Source organism: Struthio camelus, chromosome 2 (genome assembly GCF_040807025.1).
Source record: "Struthio camelus isolate bStrCam1 chromosome 2, bStrCam1.hap1, whole genome shotgun sequence".
In the NCBI taxonomy this organism is placed as follows: Eukaryota; Metazoa; Chordata; class Aves; order Struthioniformes; family Struthionidae; genus Struthio; species Struthio camelus.
Genome location: NC_090943.1, coordinates 65,650,449 through 65,667,529, shown reverse-complemented (window position 1 = coordinate 65,667,529; position 17,081 = coordinate 65,650,449). Strand labels below are relative to the sequence as shown.

Sequence of the window (17,081 nt, the reverse complement as noted above, 5' to 3'; positions counted from 1 at the left end):
TGTGTAGTCCTTAAGGTAGGAGGTGAGAGAGCGCATAAATTTGGAGGTGATATTTGGGGAACTGCAAGGTCACTCAGCTATGGCATCTCTTTAGAGGTCACTGTAGTTTTTTTAGGTAAATTGTAAGAATTCTGTTTGGTATCATCCAACTTCTGCTGTACTTTGCTTTCTAAAGAAAGACCTGGCTGCTGCAGCAGTGTTTGAGGGGCTGTCGGTAACGCTTTCAGTGCAGGAGGATTGAAAGTTTGAGTAAGAAATTGATGGCAACAAGTTGAAAGAGATTCTGGAGGGAGGCGAGACATTTGTGTAAATGTACATAGTGTAGTTACAAGTGTAAAGGGAGGAGGGAACAAAGGAAGTTGAGCATTATCTAGAGTGGATTTCTTTGTGCAAATTAAAACTATGTGTTGTTAGCAGTAGTAACTATCTTTCCGAAAAGTTTTAGGGGCTAGAATTTCTTAAAAAAGAAAAAAAAGAAAAAAAGAGAACAACATTTGGACATGGCACTGGAAGGACATGCTGTTAGTACTACCGTGCTTTTCTTTTGCAAAGGATCTGCTTAAAAAAAGGGTTATCATGTAAAAGAAAAGGAGTTTATACGTGGTAGTTGCTGTGGTATCCTTACCTGGGTGGTTACTCTTGATCGTGAAACATGAGATTTCCATGACACCAAAAAGCTTGCAAAGCAGGGTGAGATCACCAATATGAATCAGAATAACTTATGTGCAAGTTCACGAGGTCTCAAACATGACATTGAGCTCGATAGTGCAATTATTTTAGATGCATAGCTGGTCTGTACTTTCTTTTTTCCTACGTTCTGGTGAAGTCCTTCTGTTGGTTTTAATATAAACGTGTTTCTCCTGCATTACCTGCCGTTCCAGCACACAGTGCGTGAGAATGCTGGGACACAAACGACAGTTTGCTCCTTTTCTTTCGTTGTTTCCAGCCGTTGCCCTGCGAGTTAATCAATGTGCATGCGAGGGCCTTTTAAACACTTCAATATCCTACACTGCTTAGCTGAATTTGAGGAAAACCTTATATTGTTATATCTTAGCCTCTTTGTTTCATCAAGCAGGATTTCTAACGTACTTTAGTGAGCCTGATTTTGGGGAACAGCTTAGCAGACTCGATATGTCAGATAGTTGATCAATGCCTGCCTTACTCTAACACCCAACACTGGTTTATATACCTTCTGCTGAGTTTCATATTGTGTCAGACCTGCAGGTAGGGACAGCAAAGTAGTATACCCTTTGTACAAATGTTCTGCTGAGCCCCTAGTAACGTTCACAACAGTCTTTTCTGTGAACGAAGGTAAGGTGTCATGCCAACGATTGAATTCCGAAATGACCAAGCAAGAAGGAAATAATTTATGCACGTGCGTATTCAGTTTAAATAAAAGCCTCCTAAATCACAGCTCGCTTTAAGTCCTACCATGTTTTTCGTAGGGTCTGCAGTTCATAGGGAATATTATGGCAAAAGGAAGGGTGCTTGCTGGGCTGCCATTTAGAGAAATGAAATGTAACCTGGTCTCCAAACCAAAGACAGGATTCTTTCCGTGTTCGGCCTTTTTCAGTAAACAAAAGTTCTGCAGTGTAATGAGTCCCTTGACAGCCATGGAAATACCTACTTTATTCAAGAGGTTGACATAGATGAAACAGAACAGAACTCATTTGGGGATTATATTGTTTTAGAATAAGTGGGATCCTGCTCATTCCTGTTAGCTGAGGTGACACATCGAGGCCAACAACAACCCAAAATAAGTAAACAAAGTAGGATTTAGGGGGATGGAGGCAGAAAGGGAGGAGGCAGAAGGACAAAAAGGACTTGGAGGGCTTTTGCTTAAGCACGGATTAGAGTTTACTGAGGCCTATGTGAGTGGTTATCATCCCCTCTTACAGTATGCCCTCAAATATTTAAATGATATTCAAATGAAGTGCTTTTATTTTTGTGGAACACGGCAGCTTAGCTCACTAGCTCAACAACAGTTTTATAACGAAGTTTTCTCTTCTTTCTTGGCTTGAATGGAACTTTTAAATTTCTTCTTGTAACTGAAATCATGATTTTTTTTGTTTTGTTTTTTTTACTTTACCAAAAATATTGCTTGCAACGTCCAGGAGAACTGTTTGTGAACAAAGCCAAAGTTTAACAGATTGTGGGCAAAGCAGCAAAATGAAGTTCAAACAGCTGCCAGTGCACTTTGGTTCTAGTTTGGGAAAGAAAAAGGCACGCCAGTGTTACTCACTGCCATACTCAAGTATTTTCTTATGGTATAAGAAGGATACAAAACTACCAGCGCCTCCTCCACTAACAAAAGCTTAACCGTTTAAAAAATAATAATTAAAAAAAAGTGTGTAGAGGTATGTTAGAGTGAGGCTTTGCTAGTGCTTTCCTTTAAAAACAGCTTCTAAAAATGAAAGGCTGCTTGTATGTCTCTGCAATAGAAGTGAAGGCCTCTATGCTGTTGGATTCAGGGGGAAAAAAAACAAACCTTAAATACCCACTTGCATACCCCTTGATCTTATTGCAGAATTTCATGCAGATTAAGGAAAATAGCCGTTAGTATCCCTGAAACATGCAGCTGCAAGATTAGCTGGGGAAAGCGGCTGTTGGCTGCCTGCAGCTGCACTTGCCTGCGAAGGTAATTCTTCCTGGTCAGCTGCAAAATTCATGTGGGTGTGCTTTGAGGACCAGCATGACACCATTCTGGCTCAAATCCCAAGGCCAGTTTTGCTGTTAACTAGCTAGCCTGCTCAAAATCAGTTCCAATTAGCTTTTTTCCACTGGAGGATGATCTTGGTGAAGACTGGATCGTGCTGGTTGGTAGAAAAAATACTTTGAAAGATTGTCGTATATCTGACACTTCCCTTTGAATAGTATAACTGCAAATGATTGAAGTGGATCAGAAATCCTGTGCATGGCTTATTTGATTTTTATTTATTTAAGCTCTGTAGAGAGCCGTCAGAAGTAACATGCTGTATTACTTGTCAGGCTGAGACATCTGCTGGCACCTCCAAGGTAGACTGCAGCAGTGAGATTTTCTATTGCAGCATGCTGAAATAAGTATCTCCAAAACATAATGGTATTTAGTAGTAAATACCACTGCATAGAGATGAACCTGTATGAGGCTTAAGATAGTGTGCTTTGTCTTCAGGAAGCTTAAGGATGCGGGCTCCTGCAAAAGTTTTGCAGCACGACTGAGGGCCATGTTTAGCAATACTTGCATCCATGGAGAAAGGGAACTGCCAGATGGAGGGGTGATATCACGTTCTGAACTTTAGTGCAGTATATTATATACACTGTATACAGCTTATCGGCGCCGATCCCAATGAAAACTGAAGTTAAGTGTGTAATTGATATGCTTAAAAGCTTGCTAATGGAAATTCAATGACTTAAACTGTGTACTTGGTTTCCTTAGTATTTTGCCTGAAGGCCTCATTTTAGGCATATTAAATTTCGTATTACACCTTTGTGCCCATTTGATTTTTCAGGGATAGCTTGAGCTGACTCTTAATCATTCCTCCTGTGTTACAGTTACCTGAAAACTTAATGATCTTGCACAAGTTTGGCTAAGTTAATATATTAGCACCCTTAGGGACAAAACCATGCTGTCTTCCACAGGCTATACCCCTTTACTTTCTTCCCTTTCTGCTTTTGACCGTACTAAACGGTTGTTGGTTGCTGTAATTTACTGGCTGACTCTGTGGCCAGGGTCTGTCTTTTACGTGTCCTTCATCCAGCACCTAAGTTTTTACTTGACGACAACCATCAGGTTTTTCTCCTAATGCAACTGACACCTTACAGTTTGCTCCTCTGATACTTTAGATGAATGATAACATTCAAAACCTTGTAATTCAGCCTCTTCCTCTTTGTACTCCTACTCTTGTGGTTCCCATGTGATTGCTCAAGAAGTGTTTTAGATATGGACATATGTCCTCCAAATAGGATAAGAATCTGAAGGATGGAATGAAACTTAAATAGCGACTCTGTCCCATGATCCCTTAAAAATAGCAGGAAAATTCTCCTAGGCTTTGTCCAAGCAAAGTAAAGTCCAGGTTATTGAAAAATGCATGAACTAGCAAACACATAGAGAAGATGGTGTAGCCTAGTGAAGACCTGCCTTAGCAGTTGGCAGAGAGTGACAGAAGTAACAGTAAACAAATGAAAGGAAGTACACTTTCAGTGAAGCCTGAGTGACTTACGCTTTGTTAAAGGACCTCCGAACTTCCAGTAAGGAACATACAGAGTGTAAATGAAGTGTTCAGATCCCGTTATGGTTATTGAGGCATGTTATTGGTGGACAGAGTACAGTAGTGCTGTTTCAGATGGGACCCTCCAGAAAGGTGACAGTGGTACAAAAACGGTTTATGTTATCTCAGAAAGAGTCTCGTAATTGGTTACTGAAATACGACAGCTGCTTCTGGTGGCTTGAAAAAGTATAATGCTTGTTTACCTAGAAAACGACGCAAAAGACTTGATGTCAGAAGCTATTTGGGGTAAGAAGCATATTTTAGCTGCACAGTGCTGTGTAAATGTTTGTTAGCTCGGTTGGCTCTACTTTCCATCCATCTGTGTCATGAGCACTTTTGAAAGATGCAAGGTTTGTTGGGAACAATGGTGTCTTTAACTAAGCCAGTTGATATAGTTGGAAAAAAGTGGGCAAATTTTTGGATACACAAAGCTGCGTTTGATCTAAAGCAGTTGTTTAGCCAGTCGCTGTGAGGTGATCAGCAGCAGATATCTATGTGCATGTGTGTTAGTGTGTTGAACTTCTGATACGGAGTGACGTAACTTGTGCCTAGGGAGTAACTGCAATACGTAGAAATAGAAATTAGAGGGTGGTTATTTCAAAGGACTTGCAGTGTTTTGTTGCCTTGCAAAGTAATTATGATAGTTAACAAGGAACGAATCAACAAGAGTTACGTATTTACTGTAGGTAAGATGGCTTATGCAGAAGGGTGGGTACACATTTTAGGGACTGATGTTTCTCCAACCACCCGCACCACGTGCCTGGTTGGTTTACTTCATGGTCTCTAAGGTACGAGCCTCTTTATTGCATTGCAAGAGTACGCGTGAAAAAGATTTTATAAAACCATTGTCATGACAGTTAAAAGCTTGCATTGCCCTTCAAAAAAATACTTTGTCTCAAAAATATGCAAAAACGTGAAGAAGGGATTTTTAAAAACTATAATGATAGACTTCCAGCTTGTACAACAGAAGTACTTTTTTTTCCCGCCTACTGACTTGTGCAACAATATCTTTTTCTGGTGTCCTTAAATTACTGTATCTCGCATCCAGTGTTTATCATACAGTTTGACAATCTGAACTTGACACATTAACAAGCTGGATTGAGAAATTAGTAAGTGATACATATCCAAAATGTATGTCAGTTTAATAGCAAGTGAAGTGGTATTTCACGTTCGCATTGGTGGTATTAAAAATTCCTCAAAATATTAGTGCTTGATCAGTAAATACTGTGGTAGAGATATTTCATTCAGCTAATAGCCTTTCACCAAGGAAAACAAAATAAACATGACCATCACTGATCTGATATTAATTTGCTTTTCTTAAAAGTCATTAGATGCATTTTTCTACTCTAAAGTAAATGCAGTCAAAATTTGCATTGTAAAAGTATAGCCATAGAATATGTGGTAATTTTACAGAAACTTAGCCTTCAGTCTTTCTCAACTGCTTTTATCTGTGACTTTCGGGTGTGTTACGCTGCCTTTATTTTGCCTTTCAGATGATGATGTGGACCTAGAAGCTTTGGTAAATGACATGAATTCCTCATTTGAGAGTTTGTACTCTACGTGCAGTATGCAGTCGGAAACCACTCCGCTCCTTCAAAATGGCCAGCTTAATCGCAGTCAGTTGCCAACCTCAGGATCAAGCTCATTGCAGCCCACATCTCCAAGGCAGAAGGTGCAGCGGTCTCAGCCAGTACGCATTATGGCAGTCAGGTAGGAAAAAGGGACTTGCTTTCTTTTGTTAAAATTTTCTTGAACTAGCTTTAAAAGAAATAAATTTTTAAATCTTGGATCAGCTTCAGTGGGGCCCTAATAGTGTTACAATGGACTTATGCATAGCAAAAACATTTACCAAGTAGGTGGAGGACATAATTTTTCCATGTATTTTGTAAAATGTAAACATATTTTGCATTTTTACTGTCTTTTATCAATGTTTGATATATTAGTAGTGGCAGGTAGGCATAGAAGCATTGCCATTGGTATGAATTTGCAGAAATGACATCCGTGTTTGGATTTATTTCCAAACCTTTAAAAACTGTTCTATCAATCAGCCATGATGCCTGTTAACGGCTTCTTAGTTTTATAAAACACAGTGAATCGTGTAGATATATGAGGTTGCATTGAGCTAGTTTTGATACACAAAAATGGCTCTCTTAATAGAAGTTTCTTGAAAGGTCCAAGACAAACAAAGGAGCACCATAGTTCTTTAACCATTCTTCCTAGAGCACTTTCAGTTCCTTCGCTTGAGGACATTACAAGAAAAAAAGCATGTAAGTTGTCTCACTTGTGTTAGGATGGGGACTTGAATTCAAGCTTTGAGTGGAACGCTCCTGGTAGTGATTGGAGACTCTATACGTAATGGTCAAGTTCCTAAAATCTTCTTTTTAAGTAGCAGGAAGAAAGGAGCTCTTGTCAATCTGAGTAGGTAAATTGTTTGAGTCAGATATACCTGCAGTTTTCCTTTCCTTCTAGTTAATGGTAGCTTCTCCAAAAGAAGTGGGATTCAATAGTCATGGAAAAATCCCAGATGTCTAAAAGTTGCTCCTAATTCTTTACCCTGATGTATTTCCTGTAGGAGGGGTATTCTTTAGTCAGGCAGCTTTTCTGTAAGGACGGATAGTATGCAGTAACTGCCATGCAACCGAGTCAGCTAATGACATAATGATATTTTTACCAATATTTCAAATTTATCCTTGAATGGGGCTGTACTAGAAAATGCACTCTCTAGAGTGCTATAACTCTATATGTTTTGTGAAAGTTTCAGTGAAAACACTTCTTCTAAAATGTTTTTGGCATTTCAAAATGTAACCATTTTTTTTTGGAAAACACTCTGACTTTCTGAACTGTCTACTTCCATAAGCCCTAGAACGTCATGTATTTAGCATTAAAGAGAATAATGGCAGAACGTGTATTCTGGGTTATTTAGACCTCTCTCCCGTACAGGGGAATGGCTGTTTCTTTTTCCTCAGCCAGAACAGAATGGATGATTGTGGTGATTCTCTTTAGAGTACAGCTTTGTTTGTGTCTCAGTGATGTGGGAAGTGACACACTGCAGCAGTATAGGCAGAGCGCAATGCAGTGTGGTGAAATTTCATTTTAAGAAAGCCATGCCTTTCTAATTTTACTGAATCTTTAATTCCGCTGTTATAATGGGGGTCCGGCGCAAGCACCTGGTCAGAAACTTGCAGTAAGGAGGGCTGTGTATTACACAGTTGCCAATACCTTGAATGTGCTGCGCTGAAGAAAAATGACACCGTTCTTTACCTTCCTCTGTACAGCATTGGCAGTGAGAAAAATCAAGCAGATCAGTCTTAGTCATTTGCACAGCCCGTAGCTGTGACTGGCACCTGCTATTGATGGCAAAAAACAAATCCGCAGGGCTCATTCTTGAAATACCAGGGAGACTAAATTGTTGAGTAGCATTACCTGTGGAGCAGATTTCACATTAGCTATTTTATATTCTCTCAAGTTCTAGTAGAGCCACTGACAATAAAGGTGCCCAGAACGGGACCTGTAGCCGGAGGCAAAACGAACAGTTGCGTCCAAGACGACTGTGTTAAGAAGAGTCTGTTTGCTGAAGGCAGCTGGATGAAGAGCATGAAAAAAGGAGAGCCAGCTATGCTTAGCTTTTAACGTGGTTCCCCTGTTCCACATCCAGGAGTTGATTGCCTTTGGAGGCTTTAGCGACGGCCACTAGATGGCGGATTCTGCAAAGGAGTTGCAGACGAGCCTGGCGTGAACAGTCACGCAGGGTGTCCTTAACGCTGGTGCACTGGCAATAAGAAAACTTAAAGCAATGTGTCTGTGGTCATGAATAGGTCTCATATCTTTCCAGACTTTTCTGTGGTAGCTGGTAAGCTTTGATTTTGCTTCTGTTGGTGTGGGCAGCACAGGTGTTTTACAGACTGGGACTTTGACCTGTGTTATTCCTACTTAGAGTCATGAGACCTGTCTTAGGAAATACGTGGAGAACTTGCCTGAACTATAACGTTACAACTAGCGTAAGCTAGGAGGGTGTATGTGTTACTGCTCTAGCTGAGTCTTTGCCTTTCCATCTCTCCAGGAAATGCTGAGTGGCTTAGAGATGGCATCTTGTATTGTAACAAGGTGACAGTATTGGTTTCAGTGTCATCCTAATGACTTTCCTCGGATACACGTTTGTTTGCAGATCTGTGTGGAATTTGGCTCTAAATTACTGCAGTTGCGTCCTCCTTTTATGTCAGTTTGCAAGAACTTAACTGACTTGCTGGCACACACAACATAAGCTTGTAAGCTAGCCCTTGTAACAGAGGGTATAGACTGGTATTTCTGTTTATTTTATGTGCACAATTACCTCAGTTATTCACCCAAGTAACCAAGTTATAAGCAACAAAACAAGCATAGATGCATGACTGGTCGTTTTTACACATGCAGTTACTTAATTCGTCCTTGCGGTTGCTGTAAGCGTAAGGTAGTTGCTTAGAAAAAGAATGATTTTGATTCCTTTTCTTTAGTATCAATATATCAAATGGTGGGGCAGGAGATCCAAGGTGGATGGTGCTGGTTTGCTCCTCTTGATGCTCAGTTCTTCTGTGTTTGTAGACGTCTACAGGAGGAAGAGCAGCAATTTAGAACATCATCTTTGCCAGCCATACCAAATCCGTTTCCGGAACTTTGTAGTCCTGCAAGCTCTCCAGTGCTGGCCCCTGGATCTTTACCTCAGAGTCAACCTGCTAGTAAGCATGTGAGTATGGAACAAAGCTGTATGTCATGCATGCACGTTCAAACCAACTGTAGACTATTTCATTTTGAAGGTAGAAAGAACATGTCAGGATAACTAGAAACATTTATAGGCTTTGCCCTTGACTAGAGCAGCACTGGCAAGAGAATATTATTTGCAACCACGATTCAAATCTTTAAGAGGTTTGTAAGAATAAAGTGTAAGTATGATAACTAAGCATTCTCTTTCAGGTAACGTACATGGGTGTTGTGAATGAAACAATAGTGTCTAATATCTTTTAGATTTCATTATCCAAGGTAATAACTTGTTAATTCAGAAGTCAGGATGATTGGCTTGGAGTTGGAGCAGCACATATTCTGGGTGCTTACTTCTATTTTAAATTGATTGTCTCAATAAGTAGCTGTCTGCTTTCTTTATGGACATGGTGCCACTTTACTTTGCATTTTTTCATGAAACTGACGCTCCTAGAACATGTAACTATGCGCGGCTCCTTGTAATAGGACGTATAAGCAGAATTATCCTATGGGAAGCTGACTGAGTGGCTCTCTAAGAGTACTTTACAGTGAAAATAGCACAGGTGGAGCCCTTACGTGCTTCAAGGTGATAAGCATGTCAGTGACACTTTAAAGAGTTGTTCTTCTCCATTCCTCTCTACTCTCGGAGAGGAAACCATCTCGCTTGTCTTGTATTAATCCTGGAGCGCATTTAAAGGCTAAGGTTGGGCTCAAAAGCTTTGTTTTGTGAACTGTGCTGAAATGCACTGGGATGAAAGGATGCCTCTGTTCTATTAACTATTGGCTTAGAAAGGATTTGCGCTTGAGTACCTAGAGATGTGGTGACATTTGGTTATCGCTCTGCTGAATTAGTTCGGATGTTGCTGCTGTAGCCGCTCTGATTGATAAACGGTGGAGGAGGGCAGTTCACCTACAGACAGTAGACCATCATGTGCACCCTCGCCTATTCCCTAGTGTTACACCTCTCCGTAAACAGCTGTCTGCTTTCTTGAAAGACGCAGTGCTTCTTCCTTGGTTTTACTGTACTTCTCATACATATTAGGTAAGGTAGATAAACATATAACGCCTTAAGAAAAATTGGAGCCCTCCAGTTAGCAATTCTACCAGGCCCTGATCTGAGGCCTAAGGAAGCGCAGAGGTGAGAGGCAGCTTTGCCTGGGAGGTTTTGTCTCCTCCTTTGCATCCGAGGAGACAAAAAGCTGGCTAACTCGCTTGTGACTCCTGGCACTTGCAAACAGCACAGCATCGCCGCCTTTTTGAGACTAATTAAAGTTGCCGATGAAACTGTGTTTATCTTTCCAAATATTCCACAATTTCAGAGATTATGTGCTCTTTAGCAAAGTGTTAATAAAATTAGCCAAAATGTACCCCCAAAAGCTTGCTCTGTAAAGTCTTATGAATCCTAAATGATCTGTGCATCAGGTTTTGATGAAATTTAGAAACTGGCAGTTTAAGGGTAGTTAAAGGATTTTTTGACTTTTATATTTAACATTTGTAAAAGGATTGCTATGAAGATAGAATAAAAATAGATTTTTTTCCTAAATTCTAATTTCTGTTTTGTAATTAATCTATTTAATTTTAACACGAAAAATTATGACAAGCCTTTACAACGCCTAAAACGAAATCAGTATTTATGCTGAATAGATACACTTGCTGCTGGAGTTTTTAATCAAAGACAAGCCATTGTAATGGTAAAAGTTGTAGGGTAGGAGATGAAGCCAAGTGTGTTAGATAATAATGGCTTCTTCTGTAGATGTAAAGACCCTGTTCATTTCAGCTTATCAGCTGATTGGCAGCAGAGGAGAAACACTGTGGCTCGGGCTGAGGGAAGTGTAGGAAAGCATTTTTCTCCTCCCTAATGAAAGATCAGAGGAAGAGGAGTGAAAGAAAATCCTTTAGTTTTAAAATATCAATGGACAGAAGTAGCAAAAGGGAGTAAGCTCATGCTCTTTACGAAGATAAAGCTTTCTTTTTGCTTCATACATCATTTTTAGATGTGAAGTGTTTCTGAATAATGAAAAATATGTCTATTCAGCTTCTTCATAGAAGTTGTACTTGATTATATTTAATCCAGTTCTATTCAATAGTGTCTGCTAAACATCATGAATAACAAATGAGTCGCTTAGGAAATGTTATCACCATGCTACTTTCATCCCATTAAAAAAAGTGTAAAGATTGGGAATTTGAGTAAATGATTTTCAGATACACTCTTGCTTGGATAAATCCATATATATAGTATAAATTCTTGGTTAACAAAGTGAGTGATGTGTTTAGTTGAAGAACCACACCAGCACATTTTAATGGCTGGCAGTTAGTGAAAGCTAGCTATGTTTTGAAAAGTGTAAATGAAAACTATGACCTCAGAATGCTAAAAGCAAACCAAGATGAAAGAAAATGATGCTTAATTTAAGGTTCTCTGCTTGCAGATGATAAGTAAGGAATTAAAATTGGAGATTGGAATGAGCCAGTTCTGCTTACAGGGATGATATACAAGGTGGTGTTCAAGTATTTCCCTTCGTGCCAGTGGAGCCTTTAGGAGTAAATAGGTGAATAGCAGTTCCAATCTGTACTGCTAGGAGCTGTAATTGGAAATGATAATGTGTACATGGCTTGGAAAAAATGTTACTCATGGTCAACTGGACTTAAGAGGGAACAAAGATAATGTAGTTTTAGGAGATTTCAGAAAAGAAAGGATGTTTTGTTTGCTGATCATGTAAAAAGACGGGTTGTTGGGGAGTTAGGATGCATGACATGGCTTTAGAAGAAGTAAGGTGTCATTGGGATTGCTGCTCGCAGAATGGCTCACTCTCATTTTTGAGTAACTTTAAAACACAACCCTGCAATGATAAGGACTGTCAGTGGCTATGCAAGGGGAATTTAAAGATCTAGCCTTGTAAAACACAGGAGACTCTCATATCAACTTGCTCCATCTTGGGTGTAAAGAAATAACAGTTCTATTAAGTAATAAAATGTTGGAAACAACTTTAAATTTAATGTTCCATATAGGAGTGGGACGTATGTCTGAATGGCACAGTTAGTAAATGAAGGCGCTTCCAGGCCATACATTTATCTGCTTGAATCATGTTTCCACCTGGAAAAAACTGATGTCTTCTGCTCTTATTGGCACAGCTTTATTAGCATAGCTGAAGCTTAAGACGTATTTTTTTGTCAAGGCAGTTTGATCTGTTTCCTCCCCCCCATTTTTTTTTTCTTCCAGTTGTCACTGCTTTTTTCAACAAGTGATTTGCAACATTGCTTGCATGCTGGTCTACATTTATTTCATGTTCTTTCTTTGCCCAGCTCCAAAGGGTGCTGATTTTTGGATTTCTGAAAAGGGAAAAATCCTGAGTTAGCCAAGAAACTAGTAATCTTTGTCCATTTTTCTTCCTGCTGTGTTCTTGATATTTCACTGGTAAGGCAGTTAAAATTAGCTGTAATAAGTCATTCTCACTTTTTTGCAGTACAAGCTGTTTTTGTTTTCTCGTGAAGATAAACCTTTCTCTTCATTTTACCCACAAAAGTGCACATTCCAGGGATCCGTTTATTTTTTTCTGACGTCTGTTGGGTAATCGTACTGATTTCAACTCAGCAGGAAGCAGCATGCCATCTCTAGCTGTGCTGCCAGTCGGATGCTGCACGTTGTTTTTAAAGCTGGTGGTTGCAGGAGCACACTGCAGCTGCCTCCCAGCAGACTGAGGGAATGGTGAGAAATAAGGAGCCTTCTGCAGAAAGCAAGAGACGGGCATTTCTGGGACTATGGCAAAGCCCAGGCCAGATTTACCTGCAGTGCAGATCTCTGGTGTGATCTGCTGCTTTTGTAGTCCTAGCCGATACACTGTGTTGATTGGCTTTCTTCAAAAGTGAAAACACGTGTCAACAAATGGGCTAATCCTTTAATGGTGAGCATCAATATCGGGCTGGGCTGTAAGACTAGAATGCAAGGCTTATTGAAATCATCAGAGGTGGGTTTTTTTTTTTTTTTGACTCTGAATAATCTTTTGTGTTTAAAAGAAAAAGAGAACAAGCTCAATTAAAAAATACTGTAGATTTTTTTAAGCACATAGGCAGGTTGATTAACGGACATATAATTTAATGGTGAAAGACTGAGAAGATACCTTGCTGTGAACCTTAAGATTAAATTACGAAGGCCGTCCTGCACTGGGCAGCTTCTACAGGGTAGGGGGTCTGGGCTAATACGACTGTGTGACCAAATGCTTCTGGCATTAGAGGTTCAAATATGAATTGTAATGGAAAAGATATATGCTCCTGCAGAGTTCAGTGCTATAATCGTTTAATTGCAGCTCTGCAGCTAGAAACAGCCATTTTGAGTTAAGTTTCTTAGTGATAAATTTTAGATAGCAGTGTGCTTATGCTGAGTGGCATAGAGTATGTAAAAGTAAGCCTCGCTTACATTTTAGTGATAGGATCAACCAGCTAGTGAGTACATGGGTGTAAAGAGCTGACTAGCTATATTATTGAATCAGCAAATAATTCAGAAAAACAACTGCAAATTGTTGTAATTTCACAAGCTACTTGTATGGCAAGCAAGACACGTCAGATGTCTTGCGTTTTGGAGAAATTATGACCCTTCAAGCGGTACCTGCCAGAAAGCTCTTAAGGTTTTTTGTTTCTTTAAACCTAAAGTAGAAAGTGAACAGTTGAGCTGAGCGCAACATTGTCCAGGAGGTGAGGACGCTGACTTGAGAAGCTACCTCGGGTGCAGGCCCACTTTCAGTTTGTTTCCCTGCCGTGTGTGTTCCTTCAGGTGTCGCCCGTGCGGACCACAGAGTCCGATCACTCGCCCAGAGCAACTCCAGCTCTCTCGCTTTTTGTGTTGGGCTGGGAAGGTGCAGGGGGCAAGGGAATGGAAATCCTCGGGCAGAAGTGACAGGGGCTTTCCAAGACCGTTTGCTTTTTCTCTCCCCACCTCTTAAGAGGCGTATGTGCACGCAGACATGAAACCCCTCACATCTGAGGGGGACGGTGATTGCGGGGTGGGGGAGAGGACAGCTGAAAGTCTTTAAGCATCATTTACTTAACAGGATAAATATGTTTGTCTAAGAAAAATGGTAACCAGAAAATTATACCGAACCAAAACCAAACATTTGTCTAGAAGATCGCTAAAAACATCGGACAGCTAGATTACCACTAATTGAAGTCCATCTTTGTGTTGCTGGTATAAACTAAGAACTAGTTGGTAACTTAGGCTATAATTTCTGGTTGTGTACAAATATTTTGGAAAAAGTATGCAATAATTACATGTAGGTCACTGCAATGCCACAGGATATTAGTCTAAAGTATCTTGTGCGAGTCAATGAAGCTTTCAACTGTAAAAATAGGGCAAATTTCTCACATCCCCCCTCTATACAGCCCCGGCAAACTTCCAAATAGCATTTCAATGTACCAAAATTATTTACTCTTTTCTAGCGAATTAAAATCCCAAGTGGGTAGGAATTAATGTCATCCTTTTCCCAGATTTAGTTGCCCTTCACAGGAACTCCTATAAACAGACTTTTTAGTTTTAATTGTTTTAATTACATGTTACTATAAACATTTTGTAATTTTTCTTCCCATAAAACTTATATATTGGCTCTTCTGAAGACAGGGCTGTTGATTTCTGAAAGATAAGCTGTATAAAAATATGACCTTGCATATAATGAAAACTTTATGTACCAAATTTTTGTACATAACCCAAATGAGGGTTTGCATATGTGATGAGTAGCAAAATTTATATTTAAACTTGTATTTAAATAACATTTAGCAGCATTACTTGTTGACTCCTCCCGACATCAACATTTATTTTCAACAAGCCTTTACGTCCTCCAAGCAGGCCAAATCCTGTAGCTGGAGTAGTACAGAAAATTCCTTAGGTCCAGGTCCAGACACTCGTTTTGGCCCAACTGTAAAATATGGGTTTCCGTTGGTATCTGCTATGATATATCACGTTTTTCTGAAATCTTTCCTCAAAGGAGCACTCTTAAGGTAAATAAATAAATCAGGCATAGATAGTTTTGCAGTGTGTTTAATTTCTATGCCTTCCTTAAGGAAGTTGCTATTGCGCTAGGGAAAAATTGAGGAAAATGAGGCCTCTGCTGCGGAGCTGTGATCAAGCGGTATATAAAAACAGATCTTGCACTCCTCCAGATGCCTCTTCTCATGTGGAGAGACTAGAGGGAATCATGCTTTCCCAAGCTAGATGGGCAGCTACTAAGCCAGCAGAGTGGGAAAGATGGCCCGTTAACGTCCGTCCTTGTCGCCCCTCTGCCGCGCAGACCCCTTGTCCCCTTTTTAGTGGGGAAATCAAGGGGTGTGCTCGTGTGGCTTTGAAAGCCGCGTTCCCTCGTTACTGAAGAAAGGCTTGCGCTCCGCTGGCCTAACCGCCGCGCTGTCACCGCCGCGCTGTCAATGGGTGCGTCGGCTTTTCAGCCGAAGCTCTGCAGTGCGCCAGGGGCCGGGATCAGAACAGAGTCAGAGCTGCTGTTTCTTCTTCCTCGCGCCTGTTATAACAAGAGGCTCGGAAGAAAGAAATACGTCTCTTTATTCTTGCTCTTTGGAAAATGCCAGAACAGTAGTTCTAGTCCAAGCATGAATTACTGGAAATATTAAGGGTGTCTCGCATTCAGACTCAAAAGTATGTTGTTTGTTGGTTTTTTGTTTTTAATGACACAAACCTGGCCTTGCTCCCAGGAGCATTTTGGCTCTCTACTAGTAAGCAGCGCTCCACATTTGCGCTCCAGCAGCGCAGATGTGTTCCGAGAAGGGCTGCTTGGTAAGGACCAGTGGCAGCGCTCTGGAGGGATGCATGGCTTGGCAAAGTGGGATCAGGCGTCCTCCGTGGAGGAGTAGGACGAGCTGGGCCCAAATCTGCACTCCTGTATGCAGGCTGGCAGCCCCATGGGGGTTCAGGCACATGATAATACTTGCAGTTGTTTTGAAAAGTGTTTTGCAGTAGTAACACCATTGCAATTAACTTTTGGGACTGCTTTGTGTAAATATTGAGCAGTGCTCTAGTATAAGCTGTAGTGGCTATATATTAGCATATTCATGCTAGGTTTTTGTATGTGCATCTCAGTTACGTGTGCCCTTACACAATTTCTGCTCTATAACATTACTCTTGCTATATTTTTTTGTAAAGGTACAGTGAGAATGTAAGTCATCTATCTGGTGCTTTGATCAAGAATTGAAAGGATTTGGAAGCTTGCAGGCTGCAAGTGCAGGGGAAAAAGGAAAGTGAGAGCAATTCTAATTCCTGATGAGCCGACGGAGGTGGGTTTTGGCATAAACATCAGTGCAGTGGGGAATTAAAATAAAAAAATGAACTAAGTGATTCTAATTATACTGTAAGTGAATGGTTAAGATTAAGCAGAGATGTTCTGACTTAATACTGAAAGGCTTGAAGGATCGAGTCAACACAGTGGGTTCAGCTATGTTGAGTCAAAGCGTTCTCCTTTCCAGTCCGTGCTGTCGGGACTCAGGATGTGGATTCAGGTCAGCTTTAGGCATTTGAGATAGAAACCTTTTGGACCTGTGCTCTTCAGTACTAGCACAGGTGCTTTCTTGCACCAACTCACAGGTTAGATGCTGTGACTAACCCCTGCTGCGCGTCCTCCGTGTCCTTGTGGCACTGTGTCATGGCCAGTGACAGGCAGATGAGTTGGCCAGCAGGTCATTTCTAAAATCAGAGCTCAGCTGAAGCAGCGTGGGCACCCACAGCTGACCTGCAGGTGATCTCCTGCCAGATAAAATGTGGTCATGCATAGTGCAGGACTGGGAAGGCACCCAATTTTTGGTTGTTTATTGTAATATACTTCTAGGGACAATAGGCAAAGCCAGTGCTTAGTGTGTTCACTTTCAAACTGGCAGAACAGTAGGTTGCTTGAATATTAAGAGTAATGGTATTCATTCTCAGCAGGAAAAAAGCTTCTTCAAGCTTGCTGTAATTACCTGGGCAGTGACCTGTGCCTACATTTAAAATGGAAATATGTTTGAAACTTTGGTCTTCGCTTATGCAGTATTTGTGTGTAAAAGGGCAGAGGAAGAATGAACTTGCGAGTTCATTGGCATGGCAATTAGATGATTATGCATTGCTCCAAAGTTTGCGTG

The 17,081-nt window shown here is 40.6% G+C and overlaps 1 protein-coding gene across 4 annotated transcripts in view; it reads left to right on the top strand.

The window, feature by feature from the left end:
* GRB10 (growth factor receptor bound protein 10) overlaps positions 1–17,081 on the top strand; it is a 157,811-nt gene that overhangs the window by 90,700 nt on the left and 50,030 nt on the right. For all 4 annotated transcript variants that reach the window (XM_068936135.1, XM_068936133.1, XM_068936136.1 and 1 more), the window contains exons 4-5: positions 5,741–5,957; positions 8,826–8,967. In XM_068936135.1, coding sequence (XP_068792236.1) covers positions 5,741–5,957; positions 8,826–8,967 — 359 coding nt within the window. The remainder of the gene's footprint in view (positions 1–5,740; positions 5,958–8,825; positions 8,968–17,081) is intronic.